Below are 14,155 nucleotides of genomic sequence, written 5' to 3'. Positions count from 1 at the left end.
AGATTAGTCACAACAGCAAAGTCCGGAGATTGGGGACAAAACTCCGAATATCAAGTCACAAAAAGAACAACCAGACGTCTGCTCCAGACTGTCAACTGGTAGAGACTTCTAGGAATGCAGACAATTTCAGAAAAGAACAAGACTCGACCGTCTCCCCAACATCAGGGTCTGACCCCACAAATGCTCTGGTGGATGAAGGGGCAACCACATACTGATGATGGAGGCAACGGGTGGTCACCACATACTGATGATGGAGGCAACGGGCTGTCACCAGATACTGATGATGGAGGCAACGGGCTGTCACCACATACTGATGATGGAGGCAACTGGCTGTCGCCACATACTGATGATGGAGGTGACAGGTGGTCACCAGATACTGATGATGGAGGAGACGGGTGATCACTAGATACTGATGATGGAGGTGACGGGCTGTCACCAGATACTGATGATGGAGGCAATGGGCGGTCACCACATACTGATGATGGAGGCAACGGACTGTCACCAGATACTGATGATGGAGGCAACGGGCGGTCACCAGATACTGATGATGGAGGTGATGGGTGGCCACCACATACTGATGATGGAGGCAACGGGCGGTCACCAGATACTGATGATGGAAGCGATGTGTGGACACCAGATACTAATGATGGAGGTGACGGACGGTCACCAGATACTGATGATGGAGGAGACGGGTGGTCACCAGATACTGATGATGGAGGAGACAGACGGTCACCAGATACTGATGATGGAGGAGACAGGTGGTCACCAGATACTGATGATGGAGGCGATGGGTGGCCACCACATACTGATGATGGAGGCAACGGGCGGTCACCAGATACTGATGATGGAAGCGATGTGTGGACACCAGATACTAATGATGGAGGTGACGGACGGTCACCAGATACTGATGATGGAGGAGACGGGTGGTCACCAGATACTGATGATGGAGGAGACGGGCGGTCACCAGATACTGATGATGGAGGTGACAGGTGGTCACCAGATACTGATGATGGAGGCGACAGGTGGTCACTAGGGTTGAGCGAAACGGGTCGTTCATTTTCATAAGTCGCCGACTTTTGGCAAAGCCGGCGTCTCATGAAACCCGACCCGATCCCTGTGCGGGGTCGGCCATGCGGTACGCGATCTTGGCGCCAAAGTCGCGTTTCGTATGACGCGTTTAGCGCCATTTTTACAGCCAATGAATGAGCGTGGGCAGAGTGATGACATAGGTCTTAGGGGAGTGAATGCCTATCGTCATGTTATCGCTTGTGCGCAGTAGGGATTTGGAATGTGCTAAACGACATTTTCTGTGCTGGGACGGAGGGGGGGGGGGGGAAGAGAGAGAGAGAGAAAAAAAAATAAAAAAATCCTTCATTGGGTTTCCATCCTTTTCACGGTGGTCGGCCGATTTCACTCGACTCGACTTTTAGACAGTCGGGTTTCACAAAACCCGACTCGACCCTAAAAAACTAAAGGTCGCTCAACCCTAGTGGTCACCAGATACTGATGATGGAGGTGACGGGCGGTTACCGAATACTGATGATGGAGGAGACTGACGGTCACCAGATACTGATGATGGAGGCAATGGTCTGTCACCAGATACTGATGATGGAGGTGACGGGCTGTCACCAGATACTGATGATGGAGGCGATGGTCAATCACTAGATACTGATGAAGAAGGCCACGGATGGTTACCAGATACTGATGATGGAGGCTATGGGCAGTCACTGGATACTGATGATGGAGATGACATGAAGTTACCAGATACTGATGATGGAGGGGACGAGTGGGCACATACTTTCTCTCCCTGCAGTGTATATGGATGGATAAACAGTTCGAGTAGCATTACATGATTATTTAATCTATTTTCATAGTTTTTCCTCCTTTGTTTTTGAAGTCAACAAACTGTCTGGCATGAACAATGCATAATAAGCCAATCAGTAAACATCACTAGTCTACAAGGATAAGAGCACAATATGTTTATATGAAATGTCAACATACAAGGTCATACTGCAGGCTTACACAAGCAAAATTCTGTTTTCTTGACGAACCAGAAAGAAATGCGTAAAATCAAAAGTCAACGTATAGATAACAGTCTATTCTTTCTGGCTTGCTAAAAATAGACATCTGGTTAATAAAGATAGAATGTTGTGTCCTCACATCTTGTTTTTTGCTTGGTAACTTTGTTTTATTTTTCTTTTCAAGGTGGATGGAATCTTGTGCTTAACAGAAATTCTCACCGATGAGACTCAGAGCGAAGCCACAAAAGCCGAAGTAGCTGCTGTGATCGCACAAATCACGTCCCCTCATCTCACCTTTACCCAACATCTCAGCACCTTCCTGGAGAACATGGAAGAAATCATCACAGCTCTGCTCAGTAAGTGCGTGACAACCATACCAGCCGGTATAAGGTGTGTGAGAGGTAGTCAGCTCCGCCCCCCGATGATGACATCATGGTCTATAAATGTACACATATGTCACATTCTTTCTGCAGAGTTATGTGATGAAGCTTCCAATGGCGAGGTGTGTTTACTGGCATCCGCGGCCTTGGCCAATATCACCTTTTTTGATACAATCGCCTGTGAAATCCTGCTCCAGATGAAAGCTGTGACCATCCTCCTCAACGCCTGCTCTGACAAACAAAGGGTTAATTCTTCATACGCACGAGATCAGGTATATGATTATATGTACAGCCGGTATAACCTGAGCATCTCCTGTGTATAATTATATATGTACAGCTGGTATAACCTGGGCATCTCCTGTATATGATTATACATGTACAGCCGGTATAACCTGGGCATCTCCTGTATAGAATTATATATATACAGCCGGTATAACCTGAGCATCTCCTGTATATAATTATATATGTACAGCTGGTATAACCTGGATATCTCCTGTATATAATTATATATGTACAGCTGGTATAACCTGGGCATCTCCTGTATATAATTATATATGTACAGCCGCTATAACCTGGGCATCTCCTGTATATGATTATATGTACAGCCGGTATAACCTGAGTGCAGCGCCCCCACTGCCGCAGGGCCGAGGGGTACCCGGTACCGGGCCTCTGAGTCTCTGCTCTGGGGTTGTCACGGTGGCTAGGCCCGGTCCGTGACCCTGCCGAGGGGCGTACAATAAATAATAGATGTGGATGGTGGTAGTGGTGGTGGTGGTGCGGTGCAGTAAATAACGAGGACACCAGGTTGCAGTCTCTTTACCTCTTTACTGAAGATCTCTGGGTCCTCAGTCCGGAATCCAGATAACCAGGCTGCGCAAGTCCGGCCGGTCCAATGGCACCTCCAGAGTTCTCTTAACAGGTGGAAATCTGTGCCTTCCTTCTAGCGCTAGGTGTTGCGGTCCTTCCCTGCTGTGCTTACGGAAAGTCCCCACAACTGTTGTGTCCGTTTCTTAAGTTCCCTCACAACTCGATTAGATGATGTTCTGCTAATCCTTCGTCCCTCCCTGATGTTGCGGTTAGGACGGCACCCGTATGACGGGTAGGCTTGGAGCTCTTCCGGGACCCTAGAGTCGCCCCTCTCCACAAGTTGCCCCCCAAGACTGCATAGGTGATTTGGGTGAGACAGCCCGCCTTAGACTGACTGTCCTGCCGTTGGTTTAGAGTATTGCCTGAAGCTGAATATTGTAATACTCCCTCGGCGTTCCGGCCGCCGGTTGTGCGCCTCAGTAGGATGTTGCCTCGGTCTCACAGCACGACTCCTACTGGTATTCTCCTTCTTGCTTTGATCTCGTTTCTCACTCAGCACAATCTATCTCGCTTCTAATCCTTCCTTGGGCACCGCCGCTATGCTGAGCAGGCACGGTCCCGTTACATTCCTTCTTGTAGCCAGGCCTCTGTCAGGATCCCACCCCTGACAGGGACCCTACCGAATCTTCTCCCACAACACCCTCTGCCACAAGGTGTTGCCTGGTTCCAACCCAGTCAGCTTTCTGTCTAACTTCCTGCCTGACCCCCAGTTTTACCCACAGTGGTGAGGAGTGGCCTAATAAATAGCACCCTTAGCTCCCCCTGGAGGCCCGACTGTGAAATGTATTGGTGTATGCGATACCTGGTCAGATGAACTCCTTCAGTGCCATCAGACGTACCATAGCCCCCCCTTAGCGGCGGAGCCACAGTACTGCAACGACCAGGGCTCTGGGGCGCTGCACTCCCCCCCGGTTAAATCCAGTACTCCGGGACTGGGAAGAAAACAACAATACAGGTTAGCAAAAAGACATACAATTTTTGTGAGTGCAATAACAGTAAGCATATTTAAACAGGCTTCCCTTTATGGGAGGTGAGGGCACTTGAACGTTACAAAACATGGTTAAATATTATAGCAACATGCTATAACTAACTTTCTTTTACCCAACCGGGTATTCTACTAAGTGCAAAATTGTTGAACAATAATTTAACATTGCCTTTAAGGATGTACACTCTGAATCCACTAAAGACCTTCTTATAACACATTATAAGGCTTAAGCAACTGTGCTACATTCTCCTACTTTATGTCTGCAGGACCGCCTGTCCTAACGGCTCCAGACCTACTGCCTCTCCTTTCTTTACAGGACCGCCCCTTTCAGCCCGAGCCTTCTGTCCTTCCACTACTATACACAGTATAGAACATGTTTTTCTTTCAGTTTAGGATCACTGAGCCATCTCTGTATGGCTCCTAAGAGGACTCACCACTAACCCCTACGGGTTCACTTCCTGTCCTCATCCTTCTATTAACATTATTGAACATTTCCTATTGAGTAAAACATTAAACTTCCTTCACTACTTTTCTTACTAACATGTATGCAGGACACTATGTCTACCCCTACGGGTCTGCTGCATCTTTCTTCTAGCTTTCACTTATGCAGGACTTTATGTCTACCCCTACGGGTCTACTGCACCTTTAAGAAGGTGCAAACTATTTACAACATCAGTTTTTGAATCATTCACCGTCCATGATTCGGCAGTCTTTATAACACGGGGGAACAAGGAGCAAAAAGGAAAATAAAAGCAAAAGTAAAAAGCAATATGGATCCCGGGTAAACAAAGGGATCCCTTTAAGAATAACCCTAGTCGGGTTTAAAGCAGCAAAAAGCAGGGAAACAAACAGTTATCTATTTACATGTTCAGGTTTCCGAGGTTTAGTTGGACGGCTTCCAGGGCTGCACCTGGCACTTAACCCTTCTTGGCCTGGGAAAAGTGAGGTCCAGGGTCACACCCAGTGCTGGACAAACGCCGTTAATCCATCTTTCATGTACAATTAAATCATGCGCAGCGATGGAGGTCTGCGCAGCTTGAGTATGGGCATTTGCTGCAGCAGAGGTAGCGGCTGCTGCAAGATCAGTCACTGGAACGGAATCAGCAGCTGTGGCACTAGCAGTCACTGGAGTGGTGTCGGTCGTCAGGGCAGGGTCGTCCTTCATACCTGCTTCAGACGTGGTCCCTCCGGTGCCGGTCTGCTCCGTCTCCGCTGGGGTCTGGAACGCTGGTTGCGGGGCCTTGCGCTGCGGCGTTGTCATCTCCGTTTGTAGCATCTCGCTTTCCGGCAGGGCCTTGCCTTCTGGCTTTGGAGCGCTGGAACTTCTTTCTTGCTCCGGACCAGACGAGGCTACCGACAGACGTCTGGCGAGGCTCCCGATGATGGTCTTCTTCCACCCGGCCTCAGTGCTCAGCTGCGTCTGCAGGGGTTGGCGGATCAGCCCGTCCGCTCCGGTCTGCTGGAGGTCAGCGTCAACTGTGGAGGTCGGGCTGCGGTGCCTCTCCGGGTAGCTGGGGGAGTCCTCGGCTCCGACCCCACGCTCCGGCTCCTGGCGGCTGGCCATGGCGTCATCCATGTCGCTGACTTCTTCTTCCTGGTCCTTTTCCCGCTCTCTCCTTCGTGGGCGGTTTCGCTTTTGTTGTCTCCGCCCCCCATTGAGGATCAGTAGGCGGATCTCGGCTGCTGACGGACACGTCCTCAAGGGGCCAAGATATTTAGACTGGGCGGCCATTGTCTTTCGCGCTCTTCAGCTTGTTCACGCCCACTTCCACGCCCTTCTTCTTCTCCTGCGCTCTCCTTAGCGCTGTAATGGCGGCGGTTTTGGCGCGAACTTCTGGCGGCAAGTGGCAATACACAGTCTTTGCAATAAGTCACAGTCCAAGCACAATAAATCACAGTTCCAAGGCACACATGACCCGATTCTTCAGGCTTAAGTAGATCCTGTTCGTGACGCCAAGTTGCAGCGCCCCCACTGCCGCAGGGCCGAGGGGTACCCGGTACCGGGCCTCTGAGTCTCTGCTCTGGGGTTGTCACGGTGGCTAGGCCCGGTCCGTGACCCTGCCGAGGGGCGTACAATAAATAATAGATATGGATGGTGGTAGTGGTGGTGGTGGTGCGGTGCAGTAAATAACGAGGACACCAGGTTGCAGTCTCTTTACCTCTTTACTGAAGATCTCTGGGTCCTCAGTCCGGAATCCAGATAACCAGGCTGCGCAAGTCCGGCCGGTCCAATGGCACCTCCAGAGTTCTTCTAACAGGTGGAAATCTGTGCCTTCCTTCTAGCGCTAGGTGTTGCGGTCCTTCCCTGCTGTGCTTACGGAAAGTCCCCACAACTGTTGTGTCCGTTTCTTAAGTTCCCTCACAACTCGATTAGATGATGTTCTGCTAATCCTTCGTCCCTCCCTGATGTTGCGGTTAGGACGGCACCCGTATGACGGGTAGGCTCGGAGCTCTTCCGGGACCCTAGAGTCGCCCCTCTCCACAAGTTGCCCCCCAAGACTGCATAGGTGATTTGGGTGAGACAGCCCGCCTTAGACTGACTGTCCTGCCGTTGGTTTAGAGTATTGCCTGAAGCTGAATATTGTAATACTCCCTCGGCGTTCCGGCCGCCGGTTGTGCGCCTCAGTAGGATGTTGCCTCGGTCTCACAGCACGACTCCTACTGGTATTCTCCTTCTTGCTTTGATCTCGTTTCTCACTCAGCACAATCTATCTCGCTTCTAATCCTTCCTTGGGCACCGCCGCTATGCTGAGCAGGCACGGTCCCGTTACATTCCTTCTTGTAGCCAGGCCTCTGTCAGGATCCCACCCCTGACAGGGACCCTACTGAATCTTCTCCCACAACACCCTCTGCCACAAGGTGTTGCCTGGTTCCAACCCAGTCAGCTTTCTGTCTAACTTCCTGCCTGACCCCCAGTTTTACCCACAGTGGTGAGGAGTGGCCTAATAAATAGCACCCTTAGCTCCCCCTGGAGGCCCGACTGTGAAATGTATTGGTGTATGCGATACCTGGTCAGATGAACTCTTTCAGTGCCATCAGACGTACCATAGCCCCCCCTTAGCGGCGGAGCCACAGTACTGCAACGACCAGGACTCTGGGGCGCTGCACGAGCATCTCCTGTATATAATTATATATGTACAGCAGGTATAAACTGAGCATCTCCTGTATATAATTATATATGTACAGCCGGTATAACCTGGGCATCTCCAGTATATAATTATATATGTACAGCCGGTATAACCTGGGCATCTCCTGTATATAATTATATATGTACAGCCGGTATAGCCTGAGCATCTCCTGTATATAATTATATATGTACAGCCAGTATAACCTGGGTATCTCCTGTATATAATTATATATGTACAGCCGGTATAACCTGGGTATCTCCTGTATATAGTTATATATGTACAGCCGGTATAACCCGGGCATCTCCTGTATATAATTATATATGTACAGCCGGTATAACCCGAGCATCTCCTGTATATAATTATATATGTACAGCCGGTATAACCTGGGCATCTCCTGTATATAATTATATATGTACAGCCGGTATAACCTGGACATTTCCTGTATAGAATTATATATGGACAGCCGGTATAACCTGGACATCTCCTGCATATAATGATATATGTACAGCCGGTATAACCTGAGCATCTCCTGTACATAATTATATATGTACAGCTGGTATAACCTGGGCATCTCCCGTATATTATTATTATTATTAATATTATGTATATAGCACCATTGATTCCATGGTGCTGTACATGAGAAAGGGTTACATACAAATGACAGATATCGCTTACAGTAAGATAACAATGACAGACTGATACAGAGGGGCGAGGACCCTGCCCTTGCGGGCTTACATTCTACAGGATGGTAGGGAAGGAGACAATAGGTTGAGGGTTGCAGGAGATCCGGTGTTGGTGAGGCGGTAGCTCCGGTAGTGGTGTGGAGTAGGGTTGAGCGACTTTTACTTTTTAAGATCGAGTCTGGTTTCGCAAAACCCGACTTTGTCAAAAGTCGGGTCGAGTGAAATCGGCCGATTATCGCGAAAAGTCGGGGATCGACCGAAACACGAAACCCTATGTAAGTCAATGGGGAATCAAAGTCGGCAGTGAGTGGAGGACAGGAAAACACCAACAGTGCCCATTTTAATGTCAAAAACATCAATTCTTGTCACTTAAGCTTGTGAATCTTAATTTACCTTATAATAATAGTTAGGCATTGAAAATTGGGGGTCATTTGGCTAAAGTTGTGGGGAGGGGGGTAGGGCTGGCTCAAGTTTTTTGTGGGCCCAGGAAACGAGGACTACGTCACGGCGGTGGAGCCGGGAGAGGTAAGTATTAAAACTTTGCAAGTGCTGTGATCCCGAGCAAGCAGGGGGGGCCCACTTGTTCGCATTGGCACTGGCACAGGGCCCCTCAAGGTACGGCGGTGTGTTTGACGGCGGGGGCGCCTCCCACCGGCAGAGACACTTTTGCATACTATGAGGGGCCCTGTGTCAGTGACGTTGCCAACGAGTATGCCCCCCCACCTGATGAAGGTACCTGCACTTTCATCTGCACCTTCCTCTTTGTCCCCGTGTAAGGTGGTATAGTATGCGGGAAGGGGAACCTGACTTTCAGCAGGGTCAGATTCTGGCTGTGTAGAATGCAAGGGGAATGTAGTGGTCTGGGTCAATGTACCAGCAGACTCATCTAGCAGTGGCTGGGCAATGGGCAGGATGAGGAGGAAACAGAGATATAGTCCCAAAGAATAAAGTAGGCTAAATGCAGTTCAAAATTGGTAACAGGAGTAAACAGGCAGCGGCACTGCTTTGTTCATTGGAGGAGAACACCAAGCAGCGTCAGACACCGTTAGTAGGCCCAACCAAACAAGTAGGCCAAATGCCGTTTAATATCTGATATAGGCGAAAGCTTTAAGACTGAAGCTCAGCTTTGTTCAGTGGAGGAGACAAGCAAGGAGCGGCAGACACCGTTAGTAGGGCCAAACCAAACTAGTAGGCCAAATGCCGTTTAATATCTGATATAGGCCGAAAGCCTGAAGATTGAAGCTCAGCTTTGTTCAGTGGAGGAGACAAGCAAGGAGCGGCAGACACCGTTAGTAGGCCCAACCAAACAAGTAGGCCAAATGCAGTTTAAAATTTCCTATAGGCCGAAAGCCTGAAGACTGAAGCTCAGCTTTGTTCAGTGGAGGAGACAAGCAAGGAGCGGCAGACACCGTTAGTAGGGCCCAGCCAAACTAGTAGGCCAAATACAGTTTAAAATTTCCTATAGGCCGAAAGCTTGAAGACTGAAGCTCAGCTTTGTTCAGTGGAGGAGACAAGCAAGGAGCGGCAGACACCGTTACTAGGGCCCAACCAAACTAGTAGGCCAAATGCAGTTTAATATCTGATATAGGCCGAAAGCCTGAAGATTGAAGCTCAGCTTTGTTCAGTGAAGGAGACAAGCAAGGAGTGGCAGACACCGTTACTAGGGCCCAACCAAACAAGTAGGCCAAATGCAGTTTCAAATTTCCTATAGGCCGAAAGCCTGAAGACTGAAGCTCAGCTTTGTTCAGTGGAGGAGACAAGCAAGGAGCGGCAGACACCGTTAGTAGGGCCCAACCAAACTAGTAGGCCAAATGCCATTTAATATCTGATATAGGCCGAAAGCCTGAAGATTGAAGCTCAGCTTTGTTCAGTGGAGGAGACAAGCAAGGAGCGGCAGACACCGTTAGTAGGCCCAACCAAACAAGTAGGCCAAATACAGTTTCAAATTTCCTATAGGCCAAAAGCCTGAAGACTGAAGCTCAGCTTTGTTCAGTGGAGGAGAATACCAAGCAGCGGCAGACACCGATAGTAGGCCCAACCAAACAAGTAGGCCAAATGCAGTTTAATATCTGACATCGGATGAAAACTGAGGCTCAGTTTTGTTGAGTGGAGGACAACTGTAATGGGAGTCAGACACAGTTAGTAGGCATAAATAAGAAAGTAGGCAAAATGCAGTTCAAAATTGGTTAGTGGAGTATACTGTACAGGCGGCATAGCTTTGTTCAGCGGAGGACAACTGTAATAAGTGGCTCAGACAGAGAGTAGGCCTACAATTAAAAAAGGTGGCTAATTGCAGTTCAAAATTTGTAATAGGAGTACACAGTCGGCATAGCGTGGTTCAGCGGAGGAGGACAAGTGTAATTAGTGGCTCTGACACACTGAGTAGGCGTAAAATAAAAAAGAACGATATATGCAGTTCACAATTGGTAAGAAGAGTACACAGCCGGCCTTGCTGGTGGAGGACAACTGTTGTGAGAGTCTGACACAGTTACTAGGACAAAAAAAATAAGTAGGCTAAATGCTGTTCTACATTGGTAAGAGGAGTACACAGGCGGCCTAGCTTGTTTCAGGGGGGGGGACAGTTGTAATGTGTGGCGCCGACAGACAGACAGAGGCCTAACCTAAAAAAAGGTGTCTAAATGCAGTTCAAAACTGCTAGCAGGACTAACCAGGCGGCCTAGCTTGTTTCAGGGGGGGACAGTTGTAATGTGTGGCGCCGACAGACAGACAGAGGCCTAACCTAAAAAAAGGTGTCTAAATGCAGTTCAAAACTGCTAGCAGGACTAAGCAGGCGGCCTAGCTTGTTTCAGCGTGGGAGGACAACTGTTATGAGAGGCTGACACAGTTAATAGGCACAAATAAGTAAGTAGGCTACATGCAGTTCACAATTGGTAACAGGAGTACAGAGGTGGCATAGCTTTGTTCAGCGGAGGTCAACTGTTAGAAGTGGCTGACACAGTTAGTAGGCCAAAATACTAAAGTGGGCTAAATGTCAGCCAAGGAATTGGTCATAAATAAACTGGTGGCATAGCGAGGTACAGGGGTGGGCTCCTCTGCAGAGTTGCAGACAGGAGTAGTTGGCGCAAAGTATTAAGGGGTCTAAATGGAGGTCAGGGCCCCTGTATATTTTTACTATACATAGTTACATAGTTATTAAGGTTGAAGGAAGACTGTAAGTCCATCTAGTTCAACCCATAGCCTAACCTAACATGCCCTAACATGTTGATCCAGGGGAAGGCAAAAAAACCCCATGTGGCAAAGAGTAACTCCACCATGGGGAAAAAAATTCCTTCCCGACTCCACATACGACAATCAGACTAGTTCCCTGGATCAACGCCTTATCAAGGAATCTAGTGTATATACCCTGTAACATTATACTTTTCCAGAAAGGTATCCAGTCCCCTCTTAAATTTAATTAATGAATCACTCATTACAACATCATACGGCAGAGAGTTCCATAGTCTCACTGCTCTTACAGTAAAGAATCCGCGTCTGTTATTATGCTTAAACCTTCTTTCCTCCAGACGTAGAGGATGCCCCCTTGTCCCTGTCTCAGGTCTATGATTAAAAAGATCATCAGAAAGGTCTTTGTACTGTCCCCTCATATATTTATACATTAACATAAGATCACCCCTTAGCCTTCGTTTTTCCAAACTAAATAGCCCCAAGTGTAATAACCTATCTTGGTATTGCAGACCCCCCAGTCCTCTAATAACCTTGGTCGCTCTTCTCTGCACCCGCTCCAGTTCAGCTATGTCTTTCTTATACACCGGAGACCAGAACTGTGCACAGTATTCTAAGTGTGGTCGAACTAGTGACTTGTATAGAGGTAAAATTATGTTCTCCTCATGAGCATCTATGCCTCTTTTAATACATCCCATTATTTTATTTGCCTTTGTAGCAGCTGCCTGACACTGGCCACTGAATATGAGTTTGTCATCCACCCATACACCCAGGTCTTTTTCATTGACGGTTTTGCCCAGAGTTTTAGAATTAAGCACATAGTTATACATCTTATTACTTCTACCCAAGTGCATGACCTTACATTTATCCCCATTAAAGCTCATTTGCCATTTATCAGCCCAAGCTTCTAGTTTACATAAATCATCCTGTAATATAAAATTGTCCTCCCCTGTATTGATTACCCTGCAGAGTTTAGTGTCATCTGCAAATATTGAAATTCTACTCTGAATGCCCCCTACAAGGTCATTAATAAATATGTTAAAAAGAAGAGGGCCCAATACTGACCCCTGTGGTACCCCACTGCTAACCGTGACCCAGTCCGAGTGTGCTCCATTAATAACCACCCTTTGTTTCCTATCCCTGAGCCAGCTCTCAACCCACTTACACATATTTTCCCCTATCCCCATTACTCTCATTTTATGTAACAACCTTTTGTGTGGCACCGTATCAAAAGCTTTGGAAAAGTCCATATATACTACGTCCACTGGGTTCCCTTGGTCCAGTCCGGAACTTACCTCTTCATAGAAGCTGATCAAATTAGTCTGACATGAACGGTCCCTAGTAAACCCGTGCTGATACTGGGTCATGAGGTTATTCCTCTTCAGATACTCCAGCATAGCATCCCTTAGAATGCCCTCCAGGATTTTACCCACAGTAGAGGTTAAACTTACTGGCCTATAATTACCGAGTTCAGTTTTTGCCCCTTTTTTGAATATTGGCACCACATTTGCTATACGCCAGTCCTGTGGTACAGACCCTGTTATTATGGAGTCTTTAAAGATTAAAAATAATGGTCTATCAATGACTGTACTTAGTTCCTGCAGTACTCGGGGGTGTATCCCATCCGGGCCTGGAGATTTGTCAATTTTAGTTATTTTTAGACGCCGCTGTACTTCCTGCTGGGTTAAGCAGGTGACATTTAATGGGGAATTTTTATCATTAGTCATTTTGTCTGCCATGGGATTTTCTTTTGTAAATACTGATGAAAAAAAGTCATTTAGCATATTGGCTTTTTCCTCATCCTCATCCACCATTTCACCCAGACTATTTTTAAGGGGGCCAACACTGTCATTTTTTAGTTTCTTACTATTTATATAGTTAAAGAATATTTTGGGATTATTTTTACTCTCTCTGGCAATGAGTCTCTCTGTCTCAATCTTTGCTGCCTTGATTTGCTTTTTACAGAATTTATTTAATTTTCTGTATTTATTTAATGCCTCCTCACTACCTACTTCCTTTAATTCTCTAAATGCTTTCTTTTTGTCCCTTATTGCGCCCCTTACAGCTCTATTTAGCCATATTGGTTTCCTCCTATTTCTAGTATGTTTATTCCCATACGGTATATACTGTGCACAGGTCCTATCCAGGATGCTAATAAATGTCTCCCATTTTCTTTGTGTATTTTTGTGTCTCAGGATATCGTCCCAGTTAATTGCACCAAGATCCTCTCTCATCCGTTGGAAATTTGCCCTCCTGAAGTTTAGTGTCCTTGTCACCCCCCTACTACCCATCTTATTAAAGGTTACATGAAAACTTATTATTTTGTGATCACTATTCCCCAAGTGACCCCCAACCCTTATATTTGATATGCGGTCTGGCCTGTTGGTTAATATTAGGTCTAGCAGTGCCCCCCTCCTTGTTGGGTCCTGAACCAGTTGTGAAAGGTAATTGTCTCTCATAGTTGTCAAAAACCGATTACCTTTGCTGGAACTGCAGGTTTCTGTTCCCCAATCTATTTCAGGGTAGTTGAAGTCCCCCATAATAATGACTTCTCCTTGAGTCGCAGCTTCATCTATTTGCTTTACGAGGATATTCTCCATTGCTTCCATTAGTTTTGGAGATTTATAACAAACCCCTATCAGTAATTTATTATTTTTTCCCCCTCCCCTTATCTCCACCCACAGAGACTCTACATTTTCATTAGATTCACCTATATTATCACGCAGGATGGGTTTTAAGGTCGATTTTACAAACAGACACACCCCACCCCCTCGCTTATCTGTACGGTCATTTCTGAACAGGCTATAGCCCTGCAAGTTAACAGCCCAGTCATGGCTCGCATCCAGCCACGTCTCAGATATCCCCACCATGTCATAATTATGCTCCAACAACATTAGTTCTAATTCAT

General features: G+C 47.3%; 1 protein-coding gene across 3 annotated transcripts in view; it reads left to right on the top strand.

The window, feature by feature from the left end:
- Positions 1–14,155, top strand: part of INSC (INSC spindle orientation adaptor protein) — a 421,594-nt gene that overhangs the window by 335,704 nt on the left and 71,735 nt on the right. For all 3 annotated transcript variants that reach the window (XM_077286597.1, XM_077286595.1, XM_077286596.1), the window contains exons 8-9: positions 2,206–2,377; positions 2,495–2,673. In XM_077286597.1, coding sequence (XP_077142712.1) covers positions 2,206–2,377; positions 2,495–2,673 — 351 coding nt within the window. The remainder of the gene's footprint in view (positions 1–2,205; positions 2,378–2,494; positions 2,674–14,155) is intronic.

The sequence above is a fragment of the Ranitomeya variabilis genome, chromosome 2 (assembly GCF_051348905.1).
Source record: "Ranitomeya variabilis isolate aRanVar5 chromosome 2, aRanVar5.hap1, whole genome shotgun sequence".
In the NCBI taxonomy this organism is placed as follows: Eukaryota; Metazoa; Chordata; class Amphibia; order Anura; family Dendrobatidae; genus Ranitomeya; species Ranitomeya variabilis.
The sequence above is the reverse complement of the archived record's forward strand: the minus strand, read 5'-3'. Positions and strand labels throughout refer to the sequence as shown.